This window comes from Xenopus laevis, chromosome 1S (genome assembly GCF_017654675.1).
Source record: "Xenopus laevis strain J_2021 chromosome 1S, Xenopus_laevis_v10.1, whole genome shotgun sequence".
NCBI lineage: Eukaryota > Metazoa > Chordata > Amphibia > Anura > Pipidae > Xenopus > Xenopus laevis.
Window position 1 is genome coordinate 7,027,214 of NC_054372.1, and position 15,112 is coordinate 7,042,325.

Consider the following 15,112-nt stretch of genomic DNA (forward strand, 5'->3'; position numbering starts at 1 on the left):
TTTTTTTTAATGTTTTTTTTCTTCTGATTCTTTCCAGTTTTCAAATGGGGGTCACTGACCCCATCTAAAAAACAAAAGCTCTGTTAGGCTACAAAATTATTGTTATTACTCCTTTTTATTTTTAGACCCTCCCCTGTTCATATTCCAGTCTCTCATTCAAATATATATAATTAGGTAGAAGCAAGGTTAAGCTAAAAGTTAAACACGTGTAATAATAGATTCCATTTGCTCGCGATGAATAAACTTGTTTATAAAATACGTACATACACCATTATGTTACTCTATAGAAGTGACTGTGTGAAGTCACAGGGAAGAACAACAGGCAGACCAGGGGCAGCCCCTAAGTTTGCTCATAGTCTGTACAGAGAGATCCCATAAAACTATGGCAGCATAGGTATTCCCTGTACTAAGCACAATTCAGCAGGAACAGCCCCTAAGTTTGCTCATAGTCTGTACAGAGAGATCCCATAAAACTCCCCTGTACTAAGCACAATTCAGAAGGAACAGTCCCCTAAGTTTGCTCATAGTCTGTACAGAGAGATCCCATAAAACTATGACAGCATAGGTATTCCCCTGTACTAAGCACAATTCAGCAGGAACAGTCCCCTAAGTTTGCTCATAGTCTGTACAGAGAGATACCATAAAACTATGGTAGCATAGGTATTCCCTGTACTAAGCACAATTCAGCAGGAACAGTCCCTAAGTTTGCTCATAGTCTGTACAGAGAGATCCCATAAAACTATGGCAGCATGGGTATTCACTGTACTAAGCACAATTCAGCAGGAACAGTCCCTAAGTTTGCTCATACTCTGTACAGAGAGATCCCATAAAACTATGGCAGTATAGGTATTCCCTGTACTAAGCACAATTCAGCAGGAACAGTCCCCTAAGTTTGCTCATAGTCTGTACAGAAAGATCCCATAAAACTATGGCAGCATAGGTATTCCCTGTACTAAGCACAATTCAGCAGGAACAGTCCCTAAGTTTGCTCATACTCTGTACAGAGAGATCCCATAAAACTATGGCAGTATAGGTATTCCCTGTACTAAGCACAATTCAGCAGGAACAGTCCCTAAGTTTGCTCATACTCTGTACAGAGAGATCCCATAAAACTATGGCAGTATAGGTATTCCCTGTACTAAGCACAATTCAGCAGGAACAGTCCCTAAGTTTGCTCATAGTCTGTACAGAGAGATCCCATAAAACTATGGCAGCATAGGTATTCCCTGTACTAAGCACAATTCAGCAGGAACAGTCCCTAAGTTTGCTCATAGTCTGTACAGAGAGATCCCATAAAACTATGGCAGCATAGGTATTCCCTGTACTAAGCACAATTCAGCAGGAACAGTCCCCTAAGTTTGCTCATAGTCTGTACAGAGAGATCCCATAAAACTATGGCAGCATAGGTATTCCCTGTACTAAGCACAATTCCCCCACTCCAGCAAATGTGCATATAGCCTTTTCTATAGAATAAAAACATTTGTTTACTACAACTGTACTGTAACAATGTACAATATTATATAAACAAATATGGACAAAGATATATATATATATATATATATATATATATATATATATATATATATATATATATATATATATATATATATATATAGGTGTATAATGTGAGTATTGTAAGGCTGATTTATGCAAAAAAAACCAGAAAATAAATAACATTACTTTTACTTTACATCAGAATTGAGTCGACCCCCCACTAGGTATTTCTATTACATGTTCTGACTTCAGGAGTCGCAGGGTATCAGGAGATTCTGTAATAAACTGCAGGTGGAACATAGATACAATTTACAGTTCCAGATAAAGAAAACAACGTATTATCTTCCTGCTGGTTCTGTTCTGCACAGAAAAATGTGACTGTCTGTAATGTAGGGGGGCTACGGTACCTTGTGTGGCACCCCATTATTACCTAGTTAGGGGGAGATTTGGGGTGAGTGTTTATTTGTACCCTGGGTACCCCTGGAACTATAGCAGGGTGACACCCCAATGTTTCTATATATCTGTAACCTTGTTATGAGCTAAGGGGCCCAGTCTGAAGGCCAGTTAGGGGGAGATTTGGGGTGAGTGCTTATTTGTGCCCTGGGTACCCCTGGAACTATAGCAGGGTGACTGTTACCCCAATGTTTCTATATATCTGTAACCTTGTTATGAGCTAAGGGGGCTCAGTCTGAAGGTCAGTTAGGAGAAGATTTGGGGTGAGTGTTTATTTGTACCCTGGGTACCCCTGGAACTATAGCAGGGTGACACCCCAATGTTTCTATATATCTGTAACCTTGTTATGAGCTAAGGGGGCCCAGTCTGAAGGTCAGTTAGGGGGAGATTTGGGGTGAGTGTTTATTGTGCTAAGGAGCAGGGCATGACCTACAGGGCCCTGAACCCCCAAAAAACAAAAAACCTTTACATTTCCCTGGCTGGCACATACTGCTAGCTGTAGTTCAGCAAAAGTGATACAGATCGCTTGTCATTGGCAGTTATATGATTAAATGATCTTTTCATTGCTAAACAGGGGTCGAGAAAACGTTGCATTTAATGCGATTGCTTTTGTTCCCAGTGTTTGTGCTGAGAGGAGGTAAGGAAAATAAAGTCCCAGGCCAAGGTGTTGCAGAATAGGAAATTATTAAATAACAGCAGCCGGTGCCAAAATCCAGCGACGCTAATAACTGTAATACACTGGTACCTGCAGGATCACATTACTGACTGGGCTATGGACACAAATCCAATTAACACTTACCTCCCATATATTCCAGGCAAATACTCCAATCTAAGGGCTGCCGGTGCCTCCCTGCTATAAATCAGTTCTGGGACCAGCACATTCCCAGCAGATACAGGAACAGTTTGTTTTTGGAGGGTGAACCCCCTGTTTCTTCCCATTTACCCAATCTGTGGGCAACAATTCAAATTCAGTCCAGATCTGGGTGCAGGTTATTGCTAAGGGTGGACCTGTTCCCAGTTTGAATAGAATCTGGTTCTGTAATAGACCAAATGCAAGTGTGTCATCAGGAAAGATGTAGGTCCAGTGGATACACAAGACGGGATTGGGATCCAGTTAATATTTGGGGTACATACTGTATGGGATCCAGCTAATATTTGGGGTACATACTGTATGGGATACAATTAATATTTGGGGCACATACTGTATGGGATACAATTAATATTTGGGGTAGATACTGTATGGGATCCAGCTAATATTTGGGGTACATACAGTATGGGATACAGTTAATATTCGGGGTACACACTGTATGGGATACAACTAATATTTGGGGTACATACAGTATGGGATACAGTTAATATTTGGGGCACATACTGTATGGGATACAGTTAATATTTGGGGTACATACAGTATGGGATACAGTTAATATTTGGGGTACATACTGTATGGGATCCAGTTAATATTTTGGGTACACACTGTATGGGATACAGCTAATATTTGGGGTACATACAGTATGGGATACAGTTAATATTCGAGGGGACATACTGTATGGGATCCAGTTAATATTTGGGGTACACACTGTATGGGATACAACTAATATTTGGGGTACATACAGTATGGGATACAGTTAATATTTGGGGCACATACTGTATGGGATACAGTTAATATTTGGGGTACACACTGTATGGGATCCAGCTACTATTTGGGGTACATACTTTATGGGATCCAGCTAATATTTGGGGTACACACTGTATAGGATCCAGTTTACTAATTTCCAGCCTGTTTCACAACATCCTTCTGTCATATTGTCTATAGTGTAAGTATCTGCTTTTGTATATGACTAGTAACCCCAGAAATTCTCTCTATTACATGTCTAGATCAGAACATTCATATATGACACATGTGCAGACAATTTCGTTATCACCACATTTGCTGGAAGGATGCTCAATATATCAACTACCCTTTCTTTCAATTACCTTTCCTAATTAGAATCGTACGATTTCTACGATATCATTAGTCTTGCTCCCATACGTTGCTGCCTGCTTGTACAAGATTAACCCCCCCTGATGTAACAATTCTCAAACAACACAGTATCTGCCGAGCGATTAGTATCATTCCCCCTGCAGGACACTGCAAGAACAGTTTAATTAGCCCAATGCTCTGGTCTGTGTGAAATGGGAATTGTAGCAGCAGCTCTGCATTTCGTTAGGAGATATCAGCTGATGGAAGGATCCTGAGCTCTGCTGTTTATACAATAAAAGGGCAATGTTAGTGTTTGGGTCAGTTGACCTTTATTCTGAATAAACAAGTCAAGCAGCACCCTGCCTAGAGAAAGAGCCACTTTTGTGCCTGCACCCACTGAGAGCTTGTTTGTGTTCCCATCCACCCCTCCAACCTAAACAAATCAATTACCCCAACAACAGAGACTCTCTAGCTCTCAGGCTTTGATAATCCTCCCAAGGGACCGAGCAGATAGAGCCCAGGAATTGACTGTGTATCTGTCATGTCCTCTCCCAGCCCAGAGCCAACACCACATTAGTAAATAGCTCTGCCCAGTCGTCCCCTACGCAATCTTGTCAGATATTTCTCAGTCTCCAGGGGCAATAAATTCAGAAAAATTTCATCTGTGGATTTGCTCAGCCATAAACCATGAGCAGAAGTAAATCCTGATATAACTGGGAGGTGTAGTTCAGCCATGTGAAACTTGGGTTTTGAGGGATTTTTTTTTTAAAAGTATTTCAATGTGACCCCCAAACGGCACAGTTATCATTATGCTTTCTTCTACATTGTGTATGTGGCCCTCACTGATTTTTATCCCCCACCATCAACATTAGAATAATTTAATCAACTACATTTCATTTTTTTTTTAAAACTTTTTTTTTTTTTTTAGAAAAAAATAGAATCTGAGAATTCGAGCTTATTGCTAAGGTCACTTTGCCTATCAACCAGAAAACACAATGCAGCTAAGGCTACATTTGGTTTTGTATTAGCCCTTTTTGAAATAAACGCAGAACTTCCCATATACAATAAATCTACCTGACTGGCAATCGCTGTGAGGTTGCTATGGTCAGTGACCTTAGCAACTAAATATGCACTTCCAAACTGGAGGCTGCACAACACAAAAAATAACATAGTAGATTGTCAAGTAAAACAATAAATAGTAAAATTAAGACCAACTGCATGTGCTGGTAAAAGAAAGATACCTCATCAGTACCTGGTTAGTACAGACCCAACAACAATGACATATTGTACACATGTGATACCTGTTGAACAGCAACACACACTCACACTTATCCCTTTAAATAAACAATGTAGCAATGAAAACACTTGTTAGAGCTCCAAATCACTAAAAATATGTAAGAATGAGGGATATTTACCCTTTAATTCCCTGGTGGCCGTTTGCTGTCCGTGTATAAGTATTCTAAACGATAACCCTAAAAGCTTTTGCAAAAAGGAATCGTGAACCTGCCGTATTAGTTTATCAGTGAGTCGGAGGGGATGTATAAAGAGACTTACCCAGTGGTAGTATAAAGAAGAAGGGGAGCCAGCAGAGGATGAACACCCCAACTACGATGGCCAAGGTCTTGGCAGCTTTCTTCTCCCTGGAGAATTTGAGGAGTCTGACTGAGAGGGAGCTCCTGAAGGTATGTCCCTTGTTGTTCCTGGTACTGGAGCAGGACTCCTCTAGAACACTTCTGCAGTGGATCCTGAGCACCACCTCCATGGACTTGTTCCTCTCCTTCTTCACCCCAGCCTCCAGGCTCTTGGTTGTCCTTCTGGCCACAATGTAGACTCTAAAGTACATGACCAGGATGACCAAGAGGGGCAGATAGAAGGAGAAGAGAGAAGAAAAGAGAGCGTATCCTGGCTCCTCGGTGATGCTACACTTACTGTCATCTGGAGGTGGAGGCTCCTTCCAACCCAGGAGAGGTCCAATAGAGATGACCATAGAGGACAACCAAAGCAGGATAAGGATGACCACCGCTTTCTTCTCGGTCATGATGGTGGGGTACTTCAATGAGTATTTTACCCCAACGTACCTGTCTATAGAAATGACGCAGAGGCTCATGATAGAAGCAGTGCAACACAGGACGTCAACCGCTGCCCAAATGTCGCAGAAGATCCTTCCAAAAGCCCAGAAGCCCAGCACCTCCAGGGTGGCAGAGAAAGGCAGCACCGTGGTGCTCAGCAGGAGATCGGCGATGGCCAGGTTGACGATAAAGTAGTTGGTGACTGTCTGCAACTGCCTGTTGCAAGCCACAGACAAGATGACCATGATGTTGCCCTCAATGGCAAAGATTATGAAGACCGCGAGGAAGACCCCGACACTCAGTGCTGGAAGGTCCAAGGCCAAGCTTAGGGAGGTCTCATTGGTATAGTCCTCAGTCTCATTGTCCCCCTTAATGCGGTGTCCAGTGTGGTTCCCCAAACTGTTATTGGTCAGGTCTGTAAAAGTCATGTTAATACTCCATGGAATAGGGCTCAGTAAGTCATTCTTGTTGTAGGGTGCTCCTTCCTTCACCCCTTCTTATCTTCTTTTCCCCAGGGAGACCCTCAGCAAAGTCCATGCTTGGGCAATCATTGACTCCCACTTGGTAGCACATTCTCCAGCCTTCAAAGAGGCCAAGAGAGGCTCATGGGAGGGACTTTCAAGCTCTCTGTGCTTCTCAGGAATGTGGAGGCTACTTGTCTACTCCAGCAACTGCAATGGCAACTCCTCCCCTACCTTCTTAGGTGGATGGTGGATCTTCTTGCCTGTCCTGCTGCCTGGGGAGCTCCTGGAGTTCAAGGTAGAGCAGGGGACAACCTGATGGAGCAGCACTTTCCATCACCTCCCAGCCCTGCATTTGCTTTGGGAAAACTCAGCATGAATGGGAGAGAGAAGCTTCTTCGCTGTAATTCATTCACTTAGGCAGGTCTCCTCCTCCTCCTCCTTTTTCTTTGCTGCGCTGATAAAAATAGTTACTGCAATATTCTGGGTTGACATTAGAGGGCAGCAGAGTGACACCTTTTTATTTTTGTTGAATTCTACAAAGAGAATTTTAAGATTACGTTTTAACTGGTCTCTGATAATCTTTAGAGGGAAGGTTAGAAGATCTGATGCCTATTTAGCCTGCTGCCAGTGTTCCTGTAATGATATCCTGGTGCATGTGCAGCTGAGGCTGATTTATTAGGGTTACTTACCCTTTGCTTTAGCCCTTCTCCTAAATAATTGTGCAGGTCCTTTCCTTCAGCATTCTTCCTTTCCATAGGGGTTGTCTGCAGGGGGTAAACCCATTATGATGCCCTATAGAAGAGCAGTCTCAGAAGTAAAGACACTTGATTGCACCCCAAATGAATTAGAACACCCGCAAAAGTAAAAATTTATCTATGGCTTTCCAACCCATAATAACTCCCCAAATCTTTCATACGCTGAAGTGTATCAGAAGTTGGGGTCACCTACAGTAAGAGAAAGAGGTTCCAAAGTTTTCACACTAAAATAGCTTGATTTCTGGGGTCTTGGTATCTTTTATATTTAGTGACAAAGATGTGCTTTTATTTTTTTAAATAAAATATAGTGAAATAATTTTTTTTTACAACACAGGAAATAAAGGGGAAATAATTGTTTTTTTAATCAGTCTTTGAGCAGTGAATTCATAAAAATGCAATTAAAAAGCAGAATTGTGTCAGAGATTTGTGGAGGAAATGCTGCAGAACCTTTTTGCTTGGCTTCATCATCACTGGGTGGTTGGGTGAGTGGGAATAGAGATCCGTATATCTAAGGGAGCAATGTGTTTAATTAGAATTAGGGCAGGGGTCTACTGTGCTTCATTCCACACAATAAACCACAGCAACAGAACAACCTTAAAGGAGAAGTAAAGCCTTACTAAAGAAGTAGGTAGAAATGTTGTACATGATGTTTTGTGCTTCTGTACCAGCCCAAGGCAACCACAGCCCTTTAGCAGTAAAGATCTGTGTCTCCAAAGATGCCCCAGTAGCTCCCCATCTTCTTTTCTGCTGATTCACTGATTCACATGCTCTGTGCTGCTGTCACTTACTGAGCTTAGGGAGCCACTCACAATATACAGTACACATAGAATAGAAATGTCACAATATAAGGCTGATTAGTAATTAATACACATAATTACTACATGGCAGCACAGAAACCAGTGCAATTAGCATCAGAATTGAATAATCAGCAAACCTGTAGCATCAGCTTATATTACAGCCAGGGAAGCTCATTTTCTGCTGGATAATTAGTGACGAGCCCTAAGCTTAGCTTCTCAACAGCCAATCAGAGCCCACTGAGCATGTGAGTGTCACAGACACTTTCCAAGATGGTGACCCCCTGTGACAAGTTTGAAGTCCTGGATCATTGCTGCTATTGACAAGCTCAAACTTTAGCCTCGTGCAATAAGTTCACTATAGAAAATAGGACATTTCAGACATATTCAATGTTAGGGTTTAGTTCTCCTTTAAAGGCACAGTAAGCTGGCACTGAGTGGGATAATTCTATATGAACCCCACTATGATGAAATAAGTTGTGATTAAAGAGCATATTTGCCTTATTCACATTGCCAAGGTGGTTCCAAGGAATAGAACATTCATTCTCTGATTTATTTATACTCATATTTATTAGCTTTTATTTATATGGGGCCAACACATTGACTCAGGCCTTTTTTTAGCTTTCTGCCATAACTGCCATTCTAGCCTACACATGCTGTCAATCAGACTGGGTTACGGTAGGATAATAAAGTTCACATTTGGGCTGTTTACTTAGAGCTTTCCCAATTTTCACCTTTGACCCCCATAAGAACCCTTAGGGGCAGATGTATGAAGGGTCGAATATCGAGGGTTAATTAACCCTCGATATTCGACTAGGAACTAAAATCCTTCGACTTCGAATAGTCGAAGGATTTAGCGCAAATCCTACGATCGAACGATCTAAGGATTATTCCTTCGATCGAACGATTAAATCCTTTGAATCGAATGATTCGAAGGATTTTAATCCAACGATTGAAGGAATATCCTTCGATCAAAAAAACGTAGGCAAGCCTATGGGGACCTTCCCCATAGGCTAACATTGACTTCGGTAGCTTTTAGCTGCCGAAGTAGGGGGTCGAAGTTTTTTTTAAAGAGGCAGTACTTCGACTATCGAATGGTCGAATACTCGAACGATTTTTAGTTCGAATCGTTCAATTCGTAGTCGTAGTCGTAGTCGAAGGTCAAAGTAGCCCATTCGATGGTCGAAGTAGCCCAAAAAACACTTCGAAATTCGAAGTTTTTTTAATTCGAATCCTTCACTCGAGCTTCATGAATCGGCCCCTTAGTGTCTACTTATGTGTCTTGAAAGCATCAAAGCTTTTGTGTTGGGCTGGGATCTCTCTTGTATGGAAGCCAATCTGACTTTAAGGGATAGTTCCCCTTTAAGTTAGCGTTTAATATGTTATAGAATGTCCAGTTCTAAGAAGCTTTTCAATTGGTCTTTTTAAAATGAATGAGGGACCCAATCTAAAAAAACAAATGCTCTGTAAGGCTACATATTTATTGTTATTGCTACATTATATCATTCCTCTTTCTATTCAGGCCTCTCCTATTCATATCCCAGTCTCTTATTCAAATCAATGCATGGTTGCTAGGGGAATTTGGGCTCTAGCAACCAGATGGCTGAAATTGCAAATTGGAAAGCTGCTGAATAAGACGCTAAATAACTCAAAAACCATAAATAGTAAAAAATAAAAAACAATTGCAAATTGTCTCTCTCTACATCATACTAAGTGGGTTATTTACTAAACGTTGAATGGCCGAAAAATGTGTGATTTTTTTTTTATAAAATCAGACTTTTAAAAAATCACGAATTTACTAAGCCCCGAGGATGGAAAAGTCAGAATCAGAAAATCCGGCATCTCAGACCTGTTGAGGTTGCATAAGTCAATGGGAGAGTCCCAATGATTTTTTGATGTGTTCTGGGTTTCCTGCTATCCCTGAAGATTTCGCAGTTTTCGGCCAAAAATTTTTCGGGTGAAAAATCAGAAAAAAATTGCGAAAATCTGATTTTTTCCCCCAAAGCAGATTTTCGGGAAAATGTAATAATAAATCTTTTGAGTTTTTGGCAGAAAATGTTGAGATAAACTCGGACCTTGATAAATAACGCATTAACTCCAAAGTGAACAACCACTTTAAATACTGTAGGTCTGAGGGCCTTTATAGTATTATCCTTTAAACCCAATTCTATTCCATTTCACATGAAAAACTGCAGCACAGTAAAATCATATTGAGGGTAGGAAGGTATTACTAGTGAGATCTAGCTATGAAGTGCCAACATAATCAGTGGCGCTGTACAGTAGCTGGGTGTATACATCAAACACACACTGATACAGAAGAGCTTACAATCTTGTTTGATACCTAAAGCAGGGGTTGCAGTAGATTGCAAGCTTTTCTGGGTACAAGGGCTGCCCTGTGTGTATGGAGGCAGAGTTGCGTTAACACCAATCAGACAAGTGTCTGATTTAAAAATTTCACTTCGCCAAGAAATTTGCGAAATAATGGAACAATTTGCGAAAAACAGCAAAAAGTTCATGAAAAGCGAATTTTGACACCCACGTCAAATCAGGGAAATTTTGATGCCGGCTTTAAAGTCAATGGGCGTCCAAACACGTGATGGTTTTGACACGAGCAACTTTTCCGACCCACGCCCAAAATGAGATAGATGCTAGGAGCAGTGTTACTAAAGGCCACGTTAGATAGAGACTTTCCTGCGATACTGGTAAATACTGGGGCAGCTGGAATCACTGGAGATGAGGTATAAATATTGGCTTCTTGCAGTGGACAAGTAATTAGCCCATTATAGTGTATTAAGCCCACGGCATCCAGAGTGATTTTCTTGTCTGTGTTCTCAGCCCCAGCCCACCTGTATTCTCCTCCAGCAATTGGCCAATTTCAAACCCGTTCTTGGTCCATATATACTGCATATTGTTGGTGCCACTATTGGAACAAGAGGCTCAGCCCAGTGCCCGAGTTGTGCGTTTTCTCTGCCAGACAATACATCCCATATGTCTAGTGACAGAAATGAATGAACTCCACCAATCAATTAAAGTCCCTATAAGAAAAACACCCATAAGAAAAAACGCCCATTGACTTTAATGTATTAGGACAAAAAAATCGCCATAAGAAAAAACGCCCATTGACTTTAATGCATTAGGACAAAAAAGTCGCCATAAGAAAAAACACTGATAAGAAAAAACGCCCATTGACTTTAATGCATTAAGACAAAAAAGTCCCTATAAGAAAAAACACTGATAAGAAAAAACGCCCATTGACTTTAATGTATTAGGACAAAAAAAGTCCCTATAAGAAAAAACACCCATTGACTTTAATGTATTAGGACAAAAAAGTCGCCATAAGAAAAAACACCCATTGACTTTAATGCATTAGGACAAAAAAAGTCCCTATAAGAAAAAACACTGATAAGAAAAAACGCCCATTGACTTTAATGTATTAGGACAAAAAAGTCACCATATGAAAAAACGCCCATAAGAAAAAATAGCAATTGATCTTAAGGGTCAGGGCACACAGGCAGATTCTATTCGGCGGGAAGGCTGTTCAGGGAAATTAGTCGCCCGAAGAAGAGGAGATTTGTTGCCGGGCGACTAATCTCCCTGAATCTGCCCGTGTGCCCTGACCCTAATGCGTTAGGACAAAAATGTCGCCATAGGAAAAAACACCTATTGACTTTAATGCATTTACATCGAGAAAAAAATTGCCGCTCGTGTAAAGATTATCTTGCTTAAAAAAGCCCAATTGACTTCAATGCGTTTTGCAAAATTTTCAGACAGATTCGCTCATCACTAATCAAATCCGTTCTGTTAATTGTATGTTTTTATTTCTTTTAGCAACAGCGCAAATGTCATTGTCTGGTCTGGCAGAACCTACAATTCCCCAAAATCCCAGCACCCGGGATTATTTCTGCATTGAGATCTTTATTTCAGCGGTTTTGTTTATTGATGTCAAAAACGACATAGAATTGTTCTTTGTCCATTTACTGACTAGAGAATGTCGGCAGGAGGGCTCCCACCTTCATGCCTGTGCCTTTTACATTAACCAGCGGCACTTTGTAATAACGACAGTTGGGTATTGTCACTAAACCCCACAACATATTCAATTTAGGGTCCCAAAACATTGGTAAAGTAACCTATTCTGCCAAGAAATACTGGGCCCTCTACACTCCTGGGGCCCCCTGTCACCACAGAGTCTTCTTCCTCTGTCTTCTGTCCCTGCATTTTAATATAGTAATAGATATATGTGCACCCCAATGTTTCTATATATCTGTCACCTTTTTATGAGCTAAGGGGGCCCAGTCTGAAGGCCAGTTAGGGGGAGATTTGGGGTGAGTGTTTATTTGTACCCTGGGTACCCCTGGAACTATAGCAGGGTGACACCCCAATGTTTCTATATATCTGTAACCTTGTTATGAGCTAAGGGGGCCCAGTCTGAAGGTCAGTTAGGGGGAGATTTGGGGTGAGTGATTATTTGTACCCTGGGTACCCCTGGAACTATAGCAGGGTGACACCCCAATGTTTCTATATATCTGTAACCTTGTTATGAGCTAATGGGGCCCAATCTGAAGGTCAGTTAGGGGGAGATTTGGGGTGAGTGATTATTTGTACCCTGGGTACCCCTGGAACTATAGCAGGGTGACACCCCAATGTTTCTATATATCTGTAACCTTGTTATGAGCTAAGGGGGCCCAGTCTGAAGGTCAGTTAGGGGGAGATTTGGGGTGAGTGATTATTTGTACCCTGGGTACCCCTGGAACTATAGCAGGGTGACACCCCAATGTTTCTATATATCTGTAACCTTGTTATGAGCTAAAGAGGCCCAGTCTGAAGGTCAGTTAGGGGGAGATTTGGGGTGAGTGTTTATTTGTGCCCTGGGTACCCCTGGAACTATAGCAGGGTGACTGTTACCCCAATGTTTCTATATATCTGTAACCTTGTTATGAGCTAAGGGGCCAAGTCTGAAGGTCAGTTAGGGGGAGATTTGGGGTGAGTGTTTATTTGTACCCTGGGTACCCCTGGAACTATAGCAGGGTGACACCCCAATGTTTCTATATATCTGTAACCTTGTTATGAGCTAAGGGGCCCAGTCTGAAGGTCAGTTAGGGGGAGATTTGGGGTGAGTGCTTATTTGTACCCTGGGTACCCCTGGAACTATAGCAGGGTGACACCCCAATGTTTCTATATATCTGTAACCTTGTTATGAGCTAAGGGGCCCAGTCTGAAGGTCAGTTAGGGAGAGATTTGGGGTGAGTGTTTATTTGTACCCTGGGTATCCTGGAACTATATCAGGGTGACTGTTGTATCATGTGTTATCAGCAGGGAATATAGACTGGCAAAAACTGGCCATTTCAGTGAATTGGGAAATATTTAAAGAGTTTTTTAATTTTAAAATGTAAAATTTTAAGATTAGTAATTATCAAGTTTTTATAAGCGCTGAACCTAAAGGACAAATTTCCTTTTTTAACCTCAACTACTTTGTATCTTCCCCCCCCCCCCTGAGAGCTGCAGTCATACCCCCCCCCCCAACAAAACAAAAATGTGGCAGTCACAGAGTGACACTTATGGCACAGGCTCATTTACATTCCTGACGTGTCTCTGGTTGGCAGTCAGATTGAGTAATGAACTGTTTCCTGTAATTAGTGAGGGGGCAGTTGCAGGGATCAGAGCAATGGATGATTTTTATTGGCCAGTCTGTTGTCTGCCCCTTCCCTGTGTAAAGCTAAACACATCTCCTACAAGCTGTAGAGAGAATATGCATTTTTACTCTTTTATAAACCTCCAAAAATTGGCACTTGCAAAAAAAAAAAACAAAGTTCAATCCCTCAAATGGAGATTATCACACCCAGTGTGGGGAGAATCACATATCTGGAAGTTACTGGACCCCACAACAAAATCATTTTAGGTCCCCATTTACATTTTGGGACATTTTACATATTGCTTTTCAGTTGCCACCTCGATGGGCCCCCATATTTGTGGGTAGCCCCAGCAGTTTGAGAGTCTTCTTGCATCAATAGTTCTAGTTTTTATATCGAGCACATAATTGGCTATAATTATTCCATAGTATAACTCTGATTGGTTCATTGACCCAACTGCCTTTTTTGGCCCCAGTTTGCGTTTACTCATCACTAGTCAGCAATTGTAATTACCGGAGGTAAGCTTGATAAATAGGCCCCGCCGCTGGTAGTTGATTTTCACACAGTTGAACTCTATACTGTGCTATGGGGTGTTAGAGCACCCTGAGCTCTAACACCCCACCAAATAGTTAATCCCCAATTACTAGTATTTCTTTAGTGAGCGGTAACCATTGTTGATGCGTTATCCATAAATCTCTTATAAATGATACATGCTGCAGGGATACAACAGGTAGTAAGGTATAACATAAATAGTGTAATGTAAGAATAATTTGTACAGTATGGGACCTATTATCCAGAATGCTTGGGACTCATTCCTTAAAGGGCAAGTCAACCCCTAAATAAACGTTTGCCTAATAAAAGAAAACATTATTCTAAGTAGGGATGCACCGAATCCACTATTTGGCATTCGGCCGAATCCCCGAATCCTTTGTGAAAGATTAGGCCGAATACCGAATCCGAATCCTAATTTGCATATGCAAATTATGGGCAGGAAAGGAAAAAGTGGAAAAAAATCTTCTTTTGTGATGAAAAATCACGTGATTTCCCTACCTGCCACTTATTTACATAAAAAAATTAGGATTCGGTACGGTCAGACACAAGGTTTCGGCCGAATCCAAATCCTGCTGAAAAAGGTTGAATCCTTGCTGAATCCCGAACCGAATCCTGGATTTGGTGCATCCCTAATTCTAAGCAACTTTGCAATATTCATTCCTTACAAATTATATCTTAGTTGGGATTAACTACAAGCTACTGTTTTATTATTACACAGAAAAAGGAAATCACTTTATAAAGAATTTGGATTATTTAAATAAAATGGCGTCTATGGGATATGGCCTTCCTGTTATTCAGAGCTTTCTTGAAAACGGGTTTCCAGATAACGGATCCCATACCTGTATTATGTGTAATAACTGTGAAATCTAGGCACAAGCCTGCCCTAAATCAAATACAGAGTCCGTTCCTGCTGAAGCCATTCCTCGCAGGTGAAATAAACCAGT

The 15,112-nt window shown here is 41.2% G+C and overlaps 1 protein-coding gene across 1 annotated transcript; it reads right to left on the reverse strand.

Moving 5' to 3' along the window:
- Positions 1–2,352: 2,352 nt before the first annotated feature.
- On the reverse strand, positions 2,353–6,854 carry adra1d.S (adrenoceptor alpha 1D S homeolog). Its single transcript, XM_018242982.2, has one exon. The coding sequence runs from the start codon at positions 6,402–6,404 to the stop codon at positions 5,427–5,429; it is 978 nt and encodes a 325-aa protein (XP_018098471.1). The 5' UTR covers positions 6,405–6,854; the 3' UTR covers positions 2,353–5,426.
- Positions 6,855–15,112: the final 8,258 nt, after the last annotated feature.

Bases quoted from the DNA above. Each gene is read 5' to 3' on its own strand.
- adra1d.S (XM_018242982.2), bottom strand. From the start codon at position 6,404: ATGACTTTTACAGACCTGACCAATAACAGTTTGGGGAACCACACTGGA.